This window comes from Cinclus cinclus, chromosome 6, assembly GCF_963662255.1.
Source record: "Cinclus cinclus chromosome 6, bCinCin1.1, whole genome shotgun sequence".
NCBI lineage: Eukaryota > Metazoa > Chordata > Aves > Passeriformes > Cinclidae > Cinclus > Cinclus cinclus.
Window position 1 is genome coordinate 45962543 of NC_085051.1, and position 15087 is coordinate 45977629.

At 39.4% G+C, this 15087-nt stretch overlaps 1 protein-coding gene across 1 annotated transcript in view; it reads left to right on the top strand.

Moving 5' to 3' along the window:
* KCNK13 (potassium two pore domain channel subfamily K member 13) overlaps window positions 1-14697 on the top strand; it is a 44890-nt gene extending 30193 nt beyond the window's left edge. The window contains exon 2 of the mRNA XM_062495178.1: window positions 13805-14697. Coding sequence (XP_062351162.1) covers window positions 13805-14697 — 893 coding nt within the window. The remainder of the gene's footprint in view (window positions 1-13804) is intronic.
* The last annotated feature ends 390 nt before the right edge of the window (window positions 14698-15087 follow it).

The following is a 15087-nucleotide window of genomic DNA, read 5'->3' on the forward strand; positions in this document are numbered from 1 at the left end:
CAGGATTCCTATAAAATCTAAAAAAATTCCTACTAAAGCCAGATCAATGGTCCTCTTAGTTCCCTAGCCATTCCAACAGCAGCAGGAGGTGATGCCATTTGGGGATGCAAGCCTAGTCAAAGTCATCAATATGCCCCTTGTATACTCTTCACATCCATAATCACTGGATGTGGATGCTAGAAGGTACCTTCTCTGCTCGTGGACCCTTTGTCCAACAACAGTTCTTTTTCAAGACAAGTTTACTAGACGTGGAAATGGAAGTTAATATGACTTTCAATAACCTGGCCTGCTTAGTGATGATCTAACCAAACACGATAATCTACAGGCTACACCCATACCAGGTTTTGGGAAGGAGGTGAAGGTTTTGCTAGGCCTTCTGCACTGCCAAATACTGCATGGGGTATGTGGTAATGACTCACAGATGGTCAAGCAGCTGGACCAGTTACTGAGGTAGTTCCTGAATCCAGGTGTCAGGGGTTTTTTAAGTATGTCTTCAGTAGAAGGTCTACTAAGATATCTTCAACTTTAAACATTATGTTGTTGGTTATGAGTCCTGTAAATGGATGTTGAAAAGGTCCTGATAATGAAAACTGCAGATTAGAGGATAAAAGGAAGAGAACAAGAATTGGCTATTACATGCTTATGAAACAGCTGCCATTGCTAGCCAAAAGTTGTAAAAGTATACTCAGATCTTCTGTCTGGGGACAGCTTATGATTGGTGTTATATGGGCAATAACAGATCTTACACAAAACAAAAATGTTGGGGGTAGCAGGGCATGTTAATATCCTCATCTTTCAGTGCACATTCACGAGATGGATGGGGTTTAATTTGCTATTCCTCATCAAAACATCTTTATTCCTCTTTCCCTGAACTATGTATGCTCTACCAGAATAGTCATTAGATGTTCAAACCAGGATGGATTTTATGGGTTTTTTTATGTTTATGATTTTCCACTAGACACTTTAAATGCTTTTAAATCATGGCCAGCATTGGATGCTTTATTTGTTAACCAGAAGGATTTATCTTTTCATAGAATCACTGAATGATTTGTGTTGGAAATGATCTTAAAGATCACCAAGTTCCAATCCCCCTGCCATGGGCAGGGACAGTTTTCATTAGACCAGGTTGCTCAAAGCCCCATCCAGCCTGGCCCTAAATATTTCCAGGAATGGAGAGTCCACAGCTTCTCTGGGCAACCTGTCCAGGGTTTCACAACCTTCATAGAAAAGAATTTCTTCCTAATATCTAATATAAACCTGCTCTCCTTCAGTTTGAGGCCTTTCTTCCATGTTCTATCCCTATATTCCCTTTTGAAAAGTCCCTCTCCAGCTTTTTTGTAAGCCCCCTTTAGGCACTAGGATGTGCTGTAAAGTCTTCCCAGAACCTTCTCTTCTCCAGGCTGAACAACCCCAACTCTCTCATGGTGTCTTCACAGAAGAGGTGCTCCAGCCCTGTGATCAACTTAATGGCTCTCCTCTGTGCTCATTCCATCAAATCCATGTCCTTCTTGTGTGGGGACTATAGAGCTGGACACAGCACGCCAGGTGGTGTCTCACAAGAGCAGAGGCAAAAGCACCTTCCTCTGCGTGCTGGTTATGCATTTTTTTGATGCAGCCTGGGGTCTGGTTGCCTTTCCAGACTGCAAGCACACATGGCCAGGTCATGTTGAGCTTTTCATCCACAAACACCACCAGGTCTTTCACCCCAGGGTTAACCTCAATCCGTTCTCTGCCCAGGCTGTATTTGCTTGGGATCCCCTGACCTGTGTGCAGGACCTTGCACTGGGCCTTGTTGAATTTCATGAAGTTTGCACAGACCCACCACTCAAGTGCTCATTTGAATTATCTAAAGCTTCCAATTCCATTTCTTCTGTTAGGAGAACTATTAGCAATGCATGTTGGAGAATATAAATCATAAACCCATAAACATGTCAAGATTATACAAAAACACATTTTAGCAAGCCCAGACATATATCTGGTAAAGAACGTTATTGCCATGTTTGTCAGCAAAACATCACCCTTGGGACTGCAAAACAGCTGCTGGCTAGGTTTTTTGGGTTTTTGTTTTGTTTTTCTTTTTTTTGCTAGTTTTTATTTAACAATTTTTAGAAAACATTCATTGTGACACCTTAAAAGCAAAATTTTATTCAAACTTAAACTTTAAAATCACATCCTTAAATATATATATCTATATACAAATATATACACACACTTATAAATACACTGAGCAAAAAGTACTTTAGCCAATTTTCATTTTATAGGAGGCCAGAAAGGAAAGGAAGTGGTGGGTTTTGTCAAATCCAGTATGTGTGATACAGATTTTCATGTATTCCCAAAGATCCCAAAGGCATCAACACAACACACAGCAAAATATGGCATCACCAGGTCAACCATAGATTTCATTAAAGTATCAAGACCCCAGGAGCTCTAATAGCCTTGATGAAGCCAAGTATTTTGGAATAATTACTAGTCAATTTTTTCGTCCTTTTGTTATTTCACAAAATACTTTTGTACTGGATCAGTTAATGTGGCCATTCAACATTCTGATGTTAATATATGCTCTAAGGCATGTTATATTCCTGACAACAGTCTGGTGTATTTTTGTATTTAGGGTTTTTTCCTGTATTTTGCACTTGTGGGAGTTTGGCAGCTGTGGTCTGCCTATGCTATTGAAACAGGGTTTATTTTTCTCTGTCTATATCATTCTTCGTCATATGTGTTGAGAATTTTTTGAAAACTTTGCACATAAAAGCATAACCTTTTCCTCTTCATTTAAAACTCCTTTGGAGAACGTGACTTATTTATCTGCTTGTTAGAAATGTCTCTGTGACTTTGAAAGCATTAATTTCTTCAGCTCCTGGCTGGGTGATTTTTTTCTCTGTAGTTCAAAAACCCTTCTTTCACTAGTCTGATAGACTCTGTCTCTTCAAGTACTTCGCTAGCAGGCATTTTCTTTTAGAAGAGAATCCTTTGTGGCACAGGGTTTTGTACCTATTTTTCAGCATGTACATTATATGCTGTATCAAAGCACTATTCCCTTTTCATGTATGGCAAACTGTTTCAGACTTAGCTTCCAGGAAGCCATTATAGAGAGACAGAAGATGGCACAGAGTCCTTTTAGTGCAGAAAGAACTCAACAAATAGCCTCAAAACTTTCAGATTTTTTTTACACAGTTAACCATTGGATGCTTAGAGTCCTAAGAAATCCTATTATTTAATTATGTGATTCTTTTCCAAAGCAAAATGTGCTGTTCAGCTGGGGAATAAGTACTGTGAACTATGAGGTTAGAAGCCTTTAAACCTATTACTAGTACAGGTGCACCTTCAAAACTTCTAGAAAGAGCCAGGACTTTACTCTGTCATTTTTTAAAATTCACAAGTAGATTTCATTTGGAGTAAATTGGGCATTTTTTTTTTCCTCTCGAAAAATATTCAATGAATTAAACAGGAAATACTACTATGTTTTTTGATAAAAACATTTATCAAAAGCTTTCTCAGCTTCACTACTTTCATAAGCACAGTGTGAAAAACAATTTAAATTAAATTTAGTTATTTAACTGATCAGCATTGACAGTATCAAGTAAACCACACCACATCTGTGAAAAAGGTATTACAAGGCTGAGTGCTGTACATAAGCTGCCAACCACGGAACCACGCTGCTTCCAGGTTTAACTGCTTCCCAAATATTGGGAAGAGCTATCTTCCAAAATAATCTGAAATCTCTAGGATGATTCTTGTGATAAACTTCTCTTTGTGCATTTTAAAATATATTTCCTTCCACTGAGTTTTGAAAAGATGGGCCCTTCTGAAGTCCTTGTTCCTTAGCCTGAAGGCCAGGACACGGTCTTCAGGATTCAAGATGAGCAGAAGGCTGAGTTGCACCCCAGAGTGCATGTAACCTCTTCAAAGTTCAGTCAGGCATTTCACCCACAGAGATTTTACTCTTTTATTTTTCAGCCTAATCATTTCCATTCAGGGATTGTCACCAGAGAAGAGCTCACTTTCCCTGGAGGCTCTCAAATATTTTGTTGGCAATAATAGCTGCAGATTCCTCTCAGCAGAGAGGAGAGCTCCTCTAGAACAGCTCGCACTTCCAACAGCAGTGCACTAATTGCTCACAAAAAAAAGCTATTAATTCAGTTAACCCACTTGCAGAGAAAATTCTCATAAAGCAGAGAGAAAGTAAAGAAAGATTTGTTCAAATACATAAATAAATTGAATAAAGATCTTTAAATAAAGATGTCAAAAGCTATTATGGACCATTTAACCTTTAATCAAAAAATTAAATTCAAAAACAGTTTCACAATTTTACCTCTGAAAGGATTCACTGCATTTTTATATTTTCATATATGAACATTTCTGTTTCCAGACATCATTAAAGTATGATCTTTATTTCCACAAATCTATAAATATCTGTCTGGGAAGCCAGAGATCCCTGTTATCCTCTAGATGAATTCCTGTCCGTTTGGGCACATACCATGCAAGGGAGGCCCTGCTGAGCAAGGAGGCTGGGCTGGTCAGTCTCCAGAGGTCCCTTCCAACCTTAGCCACTGTCTGATTTTGGGGTGCCCATAGTACGTCACTTGTTCAGTTTTAGCAGCAAATGCCTAGCTCTGTAGCTTTTAACTACTCCTTAACATCTTGCCATAATCTCATTCAGTTCTCCCCACCTCTGCATGCCTGTCTTGTCCTTGTTTAACTGTGTGCGTGGGTAAGGCAAATGCTGAGACTTCAAATATTCCTGATGCAGAGAGAGCAGAACTGATCATCACCCAGAGAGGTGAGAAGAGATTCAGCCCTTGAAATAGGTATTGTGTTGTGGGTGTTTTTACATTTGCAGTGGCACAACACTTTGACAGCAAGCCAAAGTTACTGTGGAGGATTTGGAGTAGCAGAGCGTTGAACCTCCCTGTCGCATTTTACAAATGGGTCCTGTTATACATGAATGTTTGGACCTGTAAAAATCATGTGAGTAGACTTGATCACTGAATTTATGCTTGTCTTACAGAAATTTGCCACTAAAGCTGTCACTAAAGGAGCATCTCTGACCTCATAGGAAGGGACATATGCTTTAGATTTAGGACATCCATGGGCCAGGGACTTAGCAAGTCCTTTTACATTTTGAAAATGCCCTACATTTCAAAAACAAAGGTACATACCATGCTTTTGTGTGGATAAAAGCCAGCACAAGGTTTTCATCAATGACTTACTCTTTTCAGTGAGCCAAAATTCACTGTGCTTTCTACTGTTGTCACATCTCTTAGATTTTTTTTCCTTCGTTGTGGTATCTTAAGTTTGTCTTGCAATTTTGGCACCTGGTGCAAAATACCACTTGGTAGGTGGTATAGTCTTTGAAGAATCCCAGCATTACTCAGGTTGAGCAACATGGTCTAACAGGTCTCCCTGCCCATGAGAGGGGGATTGGATGAGATGATCTTAGAAGGTCCCTTCCAACCCAGACTATTCTGTAATTCTATGATTGCTTGACAAACTCAGATTTTTTTTCCCTAAGTGTCCACCTATCAGTGCTCCCCACCCTGGAATACATGTTTGCTTTCAAAATGTAAAAAAAAAAAAAGAGAAATAACCTTTACCCCCTTCATAACTCCAGGGTGTTGAGATACAGATTAACAGATAAGAAATTCAGAGTTAATAAAACCAAAGTTGAAGTTTATCATCATATGTTCCATCGCAGTCACTCTCAGGTTTCTCATTTCTCCATTACCAGTTGTCCAGTGATGACCATTCACTGAAATCTCTGATAATGTTGTCTGTCATCATTTGCCAGTTTTTTAAATTTTAATTATAATTACAATCTGCTTCTGCTTTTATATGGAATGTTTCAAAATCCTTATTACACACAATACCAACAGCCTTTTCTCTGTGGTGTAACCTCATGGGCTTTGTTTCATATTTATAGTCCCTGCAGCACCTGCTTGAGTACTGTGATTTTCTTCCTTTATTCTTAGCTTTTTGAGGCATTCTGTAAGTTTCCAAGAAACTAAAGCAGTATCTGTATTGTCTTTTATGCCATGGTCTTTTGATATGTCCTTTAGTTTGACATATCTGAGCACCAGGCCAACCAATTTTCTGGGTGAGGATTTTATTTCCTGGGGAGTAACAATGCTGAGGCCCTTGGCTACCAAACATCCTCTCTGACATCCAGATAAGGCTTGAAATTGGTTAGGAAAAGGTAATCACACAAAGACACATCTGCACATTTACTGTTTCTTCAGCTTACCAAAAATAAGTTCTTATCTGTGTCCAACTTCTTTGCAGTCTGTAATACTGCAAATTTTTTTCTTTACTTTTTTGAGCTTAACACAGCTGACATATTTTTGCTTTAGTTGAATTACAAGTGACATTGTTGCTTTAAATTGTTGGTATATAAAGCCAAGGGAGAACTTTAATTTTACAAAATCCCCTCCACTGAAATGCCCCTAACAGTACGTTCCCAAGCTCAGGTTACCAAGACGATGCAAGCAGGCACCACTTTTTTTTTTCCCCTGAAGGGGCCAAAAAGTCTGCCTTATTTCCCATAGTTTTACCCCTAAATGAGAGGAAATGCTAAAGCTTTATTCCAGAGAAAAGCTGTATATGCCAGCAATAAAATAACAATAAGCAGTTTTAAACTAACTTTTGAAAATTTTTAAAATGCAGGCATCTTTGTATGATTCAAAAGGGAAAATTTTATAACAGGTAAACTTACAGCTTAATGAGTACACAGTATTATGTTCCTATTCTATGATAGTTGGGGTTATTATGTTTACACAGACTGAATGACTGCAAACAAACCCTTGAAACAGTGTTAATTACATTCACTATTTAGATAAACTATTGTCTTGCCAAGATGAATTACGGTTTGAAGCTACTGCTATTTGTTAATAAGATAGAGTATTCAGCAGAAATATAATGTCTCTATTCAACAAAAAAATAAGTTTCTATATATGTATCTGACTCAGATGTAATTTTGTATATTTTTCAGTTTTGCATATATATATATATATATATATATGTACATATACATATATACAAATCTTTTCCCCAGAACTACCAGTCATCAGTATTACTGTACCCATACCAAGGCAGAAGCTGTTAAGCACATTTGAGCACAGGATTTCAGGTTGTCTTGGAGCCAGGCACATGCAGGCACAAGTGCCTTTTCATACAAAAAATTAAAATTAAAATGTGATTGAATATTAAATACAAACATTGTGTTTAATATACAATGTATATTATTTAACTAGATTAATTTTATATGTTTTAAGGGTAAATAAAAACCTTTAAATGACTTTCAACAAGTTATGAAGTTTGAAAAGAGTAATAAGGTACTTCAAAACTGAACTTTGTACTATCCTTATAGTAACACAAAAGCTGTACAGAGGTACAAATTTATCTAGCGGTAATGGAAAGGCACTAGACCCAGCACCTCCAGCATCAAAAAATACATAGAAATTATAAATAGAAACCTTAAGGTAGGCATAAAACATTTATACATTGAAATTATGGTCACACAGCAGTTGTAATAAGGGTGTGTACATTTCTTAGAGAAGACATGTTGTAAACATTAAATAAAATATAACCTCAATTATATAAAACAGAATGGCAAGGCTTCCATAAATTATCTTTTGTGAAAATCTTTCAATAATGAAAATTACAGTCATGTATTCTTTACACAGACATGATAGCAGAAGTGTCAACAAACTGTTCAAGATGTCTATTAAAACTGCTTTTATGATGACATGGTTTGTTTAATGTTGTCCCTTTAGCGTTCCTTCTTGTGTCTTTTAGATTCCTTAAGATTGGAAAATTTTCTTAAGGTAGGTTTCTGTTCAAGGCAGAACATGCAGTTTCCATATGTGAAATGAGAGCAGGGCAGTAACAGGCATCCATCTCCCGAGACAGGGTTTAACAACAACTCTCTGTGAGCTGAACTTTGCTGTGTTAAATAGAGACGTTTCCTCACAAACTAACACAAAACCAGTTTTTCTTATGCCCTCCAGAACAGATCAGTGAAAGCCCAAGGTTTTGCTGTTTCTGACCTTGAAGTCCCATTCACACACTTAGTGTGACGCTAACCTACATCTGTGTCACAGAGTTGGGTTTACAGAAGCCTTTACTCAGAGGGCAAGCAATGTTACGCCCAATCTCTTAGACAAGTCTTCTGTCCCAGTAATGGCGCAGACTGAGCACAGCATCCATGAAGCCCTCAAATCATTATCTCCAACCAGCCCTTCAGCCTCACTGAAACAGTGTCAAGGGTGCTGTCTGTCAGGTGTGTGAAGTCTCCAAACAAGTTAGAGAGGGAAAAAGATCTTGTATATGTATTGTTTCATCTAGACATCCTACACCATTAGTTCCAGCATCAGTGTTTGTCCTTTTGGAATGGACTGAACCCTACCAGGAGGTCTGCAGAACGTTACATCCCTCTCATCCTGCCTGTGCATGACGTAGCAGGTGCACTCTGGCACAGACGGAAGCAGCAGCAGAAGCAGCAGTCAGGGCAGGTCCCAGGTCACCAAGCAGCTAAGCACTCATCACAGCAGTCTGCAGTTATGACTCAGCTCAAATAGCCCTGGAGACATTTCAGGTATTACAGCTCTGGAGTGCTGCATATGGTGGGCAGGAGTCGCAGAGGTTGCTCAGGCAGAAAAATCCGGAAACAGAAGAGTGTAGAGCACAAAGGAATGCTGTTAGAGCCATGTATCCCTGCCTCTCTGGGCAGGCTGAGCCTTTCCCCACCACATAGCCATCTGCACAAGAAAACAGCATTGGCAATTAAATAAACGATACCACACCCCAGACTGCCCTGATAAAATATTCTTCATCAAATAATTGTTGCATTAAATGAAAGTTTCATGACTAGCTCATTCTCCATCATAAGAGACATGATTAAGATGGTGAAATTAATGTTTGAGACAGCATGGATGTATATCTCACCAGCCAGCCTCACAGTTCAGATGCTGATTTGCCTCTGATGAGAAATCAGAGGGATCTGCATGCATGTGTGTGCGTTTGTTTGTGTGTGTGCTTTTCTGCATAGACTTAGCAAAATCAACAACCCTAAAAATACTTTTTCATGTCAGAAATTGGACCTAAGTGCAGGCTTGTTGCCATCAGGTAGCTGTGACAGCACCATGCCTGCTTCCATCAGTGTGTCTTCTCATACAGTGAAAGTCTTCACAAAAATGAGTATTTTTCTTCTCCTTCTAGAAAGAAGGACTTAATGTCCTCCTTCCTTTCTGGAACAGGACACTTTTACAAGCTTGCTGACACAGCAGTGTCATGAGGGCAGCAAAGTGACAAGATGTGAGAGTCCTTTAGCTGTTCCTACAAGAGTCTCTACAGGTGAGAATTACTCCAGCAGAAGTAGTTTTGTTGGGAGTACTTATCCTGCTCAGAGAGCACCAGAGGAAGTTATCATAGAAGTGGATTTTGCCTAAATATTGGTGTCTGCACACTGTTGGAACATTTGGATGTTTTCTTAAAGAAGTCTTTGAAGTACAGCTTCTGTTAGAGTTGTTTCTTCTGTCTCTTTTAGAAGCACAAAACATACTTATGCAGATTATTCAGTACAGAATGTGTCTGAAAAAGGGAGAGTCTGCATCTTTACAGGTATCTAAGACTTCCTGTATTTCATTTTACTAATTACTATTTGCTTGATTTTTTTTCACTACAGTTGAAAGTCTTTGTTGTATTTAGTTTGGTACACACGTATCATGAATCTCAATTATTATCCATTGTCTATTTCACTGGAAATTCATCATTTCCCTAGTGAGTCTAAACCAAACTGACAGAGATAAAGAAATAAATATAAAATACATTAGGAATACAGACACAACATCTCAAAGAGCTCTCATTGTAGGCTAAACTGGAATGCTGTTTTGTGATGATATTTATATTTCTAATATCACAATGACTTGTTGCTATAGTGTTGCCCCCTCCTACCTACTTCCTCTTTGTGGGAAGGGCGGGAACAGTGAACTGCACACATTCAGAAAAGAAATAAGACCTCTCAGAAAAGAGAAGATTTTTTGGAAGCAAAAGAAAGACCCAATTGCATGATCTAAAATTAACTGTGAAATCTCTGTCTGTCCCAGTCTTCCATATGGGGTGCTCCAGGCTTCATTTGTGAGGGATTAGGACTGATGAACTATTTCTCATACTTTTTCATGGCACCAGGTGCACCAAGAAATGAAAACTGAAGTTTTAATTAATGGAACTTGTGAATGTCAGGATGTCTAGAATTAAAACACAAACACACCAAACCACGTATCACCAGACAGAAGGAGATGAGTGTGGGTTATAACCTACAAGAAACATTTAGAGCAGTTGGTAGCACTGGAGCAGTTTGCAACAGAAAAGATGAAATGACCTAATATTGGCCTGGAATAGGCAGTTGATGCCTATTTCTTCTTGTTAGATTTCAATATAATCTTTTTACTGTTAGATTGAGATTAATATTTGCTTGATGTTATTCACTGTTGGCTGTCAGAGGATTCTTCTTTAGAACTTCCTCAGTCCTTCTATTCAAACTGGCTACTGATAAGAATTGCAGCTACTCCCTTTTCTCCATTTATACCCAGTACTTACTTCAAGAAATAATGAAGTGTGATTGTATTATACTGTCAATGGGATTTCCCTTTCTAGTTGTGTTTTTTTAATATAAGTGTATACTTTTGGATACCAAGCAATATAACCTGAACACACAGATGAATTTTAGAGTGCTTTGCAGTACCAGACTTCATAATGAAATTTTGCTGCCAAAACAAAATCTAAAGAATTGTTTCCCACAGGAGATGTGCAGTGTTTAGAAAATTTTTGCTGACTTTTAAATTAATTTAAATGCTGACATTTAAATTTCCTCCAAGTTCTAAAAAAGTAGATCTGCTACAGAGAAATTCAGAATTAATATGAATATTCACCAAAAAATTCTGAATTCTTGCTTAAGCAATAGGTGAAAATAGCAAACCACAATATTTGAAGGAAAATTGAAGTATGAGGAATGTACTTATTCAGTTCAGATAAATATTAAGAAAAAATCATGCTAATTTATAGAACTCAGTGGATCATTGGACACAGGCAAATCAGTATTATACTGATTTCAAAATAGGATCCTGAAATTTTTACGAAGAATTCTGCCTTCATTGCTGGGTTGGTAAAGTTAGGATTTATCATGCATTTCTATCAGTGGTGATAATCCAAAGTCATATCTGCAGACATGTCTAACAAATTGATTGAAACACTTCTTAGTACCTTAAAAATATTCTATTTTCCCAACCCAGAATGTTCTGATTTGCACTTGATTGACTATAATCTCAGTTGCTATTTGAAACAGTGCTTTCAAGAAATGTCACCCAATTTGTAAAATAAAATTCACTAAACTTAATCAACATTCTCTCATACCATAAAATCACTGGCATTTTTTCCTGCAGTTGTGTCTTTTTATTTTCTTCATCACAAGAAGCAATTTTGTATTTTCAAATAGTCTCCAAGTGTCAGTCACAGCTTTATTTCCTCTTTTATATGACTTCATAATTTCATTCTGTATTTGCTTCCCAATCTGCAATGTAATTTCTTGCTCTTTCACTGTTGTGCTCTATGGGTCACATTGGTGCTCTAATTGCTCACTAAGTCATTTATTCATAGTTCACCATGATTCCCTGGAATGCCTGTTGAGTGCCTTTGTAAACCCCTTGCTAGTGGGTCACAGAACAAACCCAGCAACAAAATCCAGTCAGCCAAAGAAACAACCTGAGGAGTTCATGCTCTGGCCATGATGTCAGTGTCAGGATCCTGAGAGGGACCTGTGGGAAGTAGCCCAAAGGCATAGTGTGTGTGACTTAACTGCATTTCTCTTTCCAGGGCATTTGCTTTATGCTGTAGGAGATGCCTGCCAGTCCCTAAATGCTGTTCACCCTGTGCCAGGGGCTCCCCCACCTTTCTATCTCTGCCCAGCCTACAGCTGCTTCCCTTTTCAAGGGACAGGGTGGGGCAGGGACATGGCAGCCTCTCACTTCTCTCTCCATAGCTTCTTTGGGCAGCTGCTGAGAGATTCCTCTTGTCCACTGTTTGTTTTATTTTTGTTTTTTGTTTTTCATTTTTTTTGTTTTGTTTTTTTGTGTGTGTGTCTGTTCACATGGTGGAGGTCATGACTTGCATATAAGCCAGCCTGCACCAAAAATAATCATTAAAACTAGAATTATAGAGGGATCAAGTCATGGAATAGAAAGGGAGGGTAGAAAGCAAGAGGAAATATTTGTCTGCCAAAGGCAACAACAGGAGAAAGTTCTTGTTGCGAAGAATGTTTTGTCTGTGAACTGTCACTTGTCTTGTTTTTTTCCACACCACAGAGCTGCAGTCCAGCTCTCTCTAGCACAGAAATTTAATGAGGAGGCTGGAGCCTCCTGTAGGACCACTTGATGTTTGATTGTGGATGCAGGCAAAAGTGGAGAGCCCACTCTTGGAGCTGCTGTTAGTGGGGCTCAAGCTGGAGGGGTGAGAGTGAGGACTGACACTCACAGTGTGAGCCAGGACCGTGTTAGAAAGGAATTTGTTCTGGCAGCAGGTTACCAGTGAAGGGAAGAGAGGTGCTGTTTGGCACTGTTAGAAACATGGTCTTTTCACATTGCTCTTGTCTTTGAAGTACAAGTGTATCATACTGTGTTTTCCTTCATTGCTCAGAGCCTAATGTCTTTATTTCATAATTGGCATCGTATAGTTACAAAGAGAAAGAAAAAAAACCCCAGTGTCTCCTGTGATTTTTCTGTCCTGTCAACAATAATGTTTTCACTTGGTCAGTTATGTAGTCCTTTAATAATCCTAATAAAACACTAGTAAAGATTTGTCATGAGTGTTAATCCAATTCGCTTAATGATATTTTGGACATCTTTTTATTCTTTAGCAGTATCTTATTAAAGCAAGATTGTCCTATCAACAGTTTTAACCGAAACAAAATAACTATTTTCAGGCTTTAGGATGGGAAATATATGAGAGTAGACTAAAGCACCTCTGGCCTGAGAAATCCCATGACAGGGAATTAGACCAGAGGAGACTTTTGATAAGATCCACATGCAGACTTGAGCTGTGGAGCAGGACACATAGAAAAACTTCAGCAATGCTGATTTAAAAAGGGGTTGATTATGAAGGTCAGACAGCCGAGTCAGATGCAAGGCATCTTTAACTCCTGCTGGGACACTCACAAGGGGCTGATGATCCTTTCAGGGGCTATGTCATATGATGTGTGCTCCCAGTCTGGGCTTCCACAGACAGGCTACAGTGGGTGCTGAGTGCTGGGCGATGTGCCACCTGCACTAACACCAGGAGCCAAGTGAGCCTCAGAGAAATTTCACCTTGTGTTCCAAAGACTTGGTGCAGATGGATCTCTGGAAGGCAAGAGCCACCCCTGGGACAGAGCCATGGTGCAGAAAAGCATCAGATAGTAGAAAGCGGCTGCAATAACCCCAAAGCCTGGAAACGATCCAAAGCACAAAGAGAGAAAGAGTGAACCTAGCAACCAGACCAAAATTCAGACCTCCTCTTAACTGTCTTTTCCTGTCCATGTGTTTTGTTCTGCTTTTTGTTTCATCCTGTTTCTGGAGGAAATGCTGGCATGTGTGCCTTACCCTTACAGCTCAGACATAATCAAGCACAAGTGGGTAACATCTGGGGAGAATGTATTTTTTCTCAAAACTGAGCTGTACAGCAGGGAATTGCTACCAGTTCATCTGTCTTGCACATGATGAAAGTCCTAACATGGTACCTACAGGTTTCTTTTTTTCAACTGTTCTTTTTTGTTTTCCAGGGTTTGGTATGACCACCCCAGCCACCATTGGAGGCAAAATTTTTCTGATATTTTACGGCCTTATAGGATGTGCAGGGACCATTTTGTTCTTTAACCTGTTCCTGGAGCGTTTGATCACTGTCATAGCTTACATCATGAAGTCCTGCCACGAAAGACAGCTGAGGAGGAAAGGGGTTCTCCCTCACAATGGCCGGCGGGGCTCAGGAACCTCGGAGGTGGACAGCCTGGTGGGCTGGAAGCCCTCTGTGTACTATGTTATGCTGATTTTATGTGTAGCATCCCTCATCATTTCTTGCTGTGCCTCTGCAATGTACACACCAATTGAAGGGTGGAGTTACTTTGACTCACTTTACTTCTGCTTTGTGGCCTTCAGCACCATTGGCTTTGGTGATCTGGTCAGTAGCCAGAACATCAGGTATGAGAGCCAAGGCCTTTACCGCTTTGGAAATTTTGTCTTCATACTCATGGGAGTGTGCTGCATCTATTCCTTATTTAATGTGATCTCTATTGTCATCAAGCAGTCCATAAACTGGATATTAAAGAAGTTAGCCTGCAAGTGCTGCCACAGATGCCAAAGAAGATTATTTCGTTCTCGGAGGAATGTGGTAATGCCAGGAAATGTGCGCAGCAGGAGAAACATCTCCATCGAGACTGACGTTGTCAATGAGAGTGACACAGATGGACGCCGTCTGTCAGGAGAGATGATCTCCATGAAAGACTTCCTGGCCTCCAATAAAGTCTCGCTGGCCATCATGCAGAAACAGCTGTCAGAAACTGCTAATGGGTGTCCAAGGCAAATGAGCTCTAATTCCAAGCAAAATGGATTCTCTGGTGGGGTGGGAGCCCTAGCAATTATGAATAACAGACTGGCAGAGACAAGTGTGGATAGGTAAAATAGTAACAGTAATAACAGTGAAACAGTGTGAACCATTTCAGCAGGTATTGAAACGTGAATCAAGTGAAATAGCTAGGGAGAGAGCGCCACCAGAGGGTGGGATGATGTGAAGAGCATACCTCCTTATGGAAGACCTCTTGACTTTTTTGGGAGGCTGTCACTTAATGTTTTTGCATTGTACCAATCCTGGCCTTCCTTCTTCCCAATCATTCTGCTCCTCAAGCAGGTTACTGCAGGGGGATTTTACTTTAGCCTTCAGATAAAATGTCCATGTCCTGTTCATCTCCATTATGTGACATACAGATTTCAGGATAAGAAATCTGTGGGATGGGAAGAAACCAAGTGTGTCTACTGAACACGTTCTTAATTCAGAGATTGTTTGGAGCTT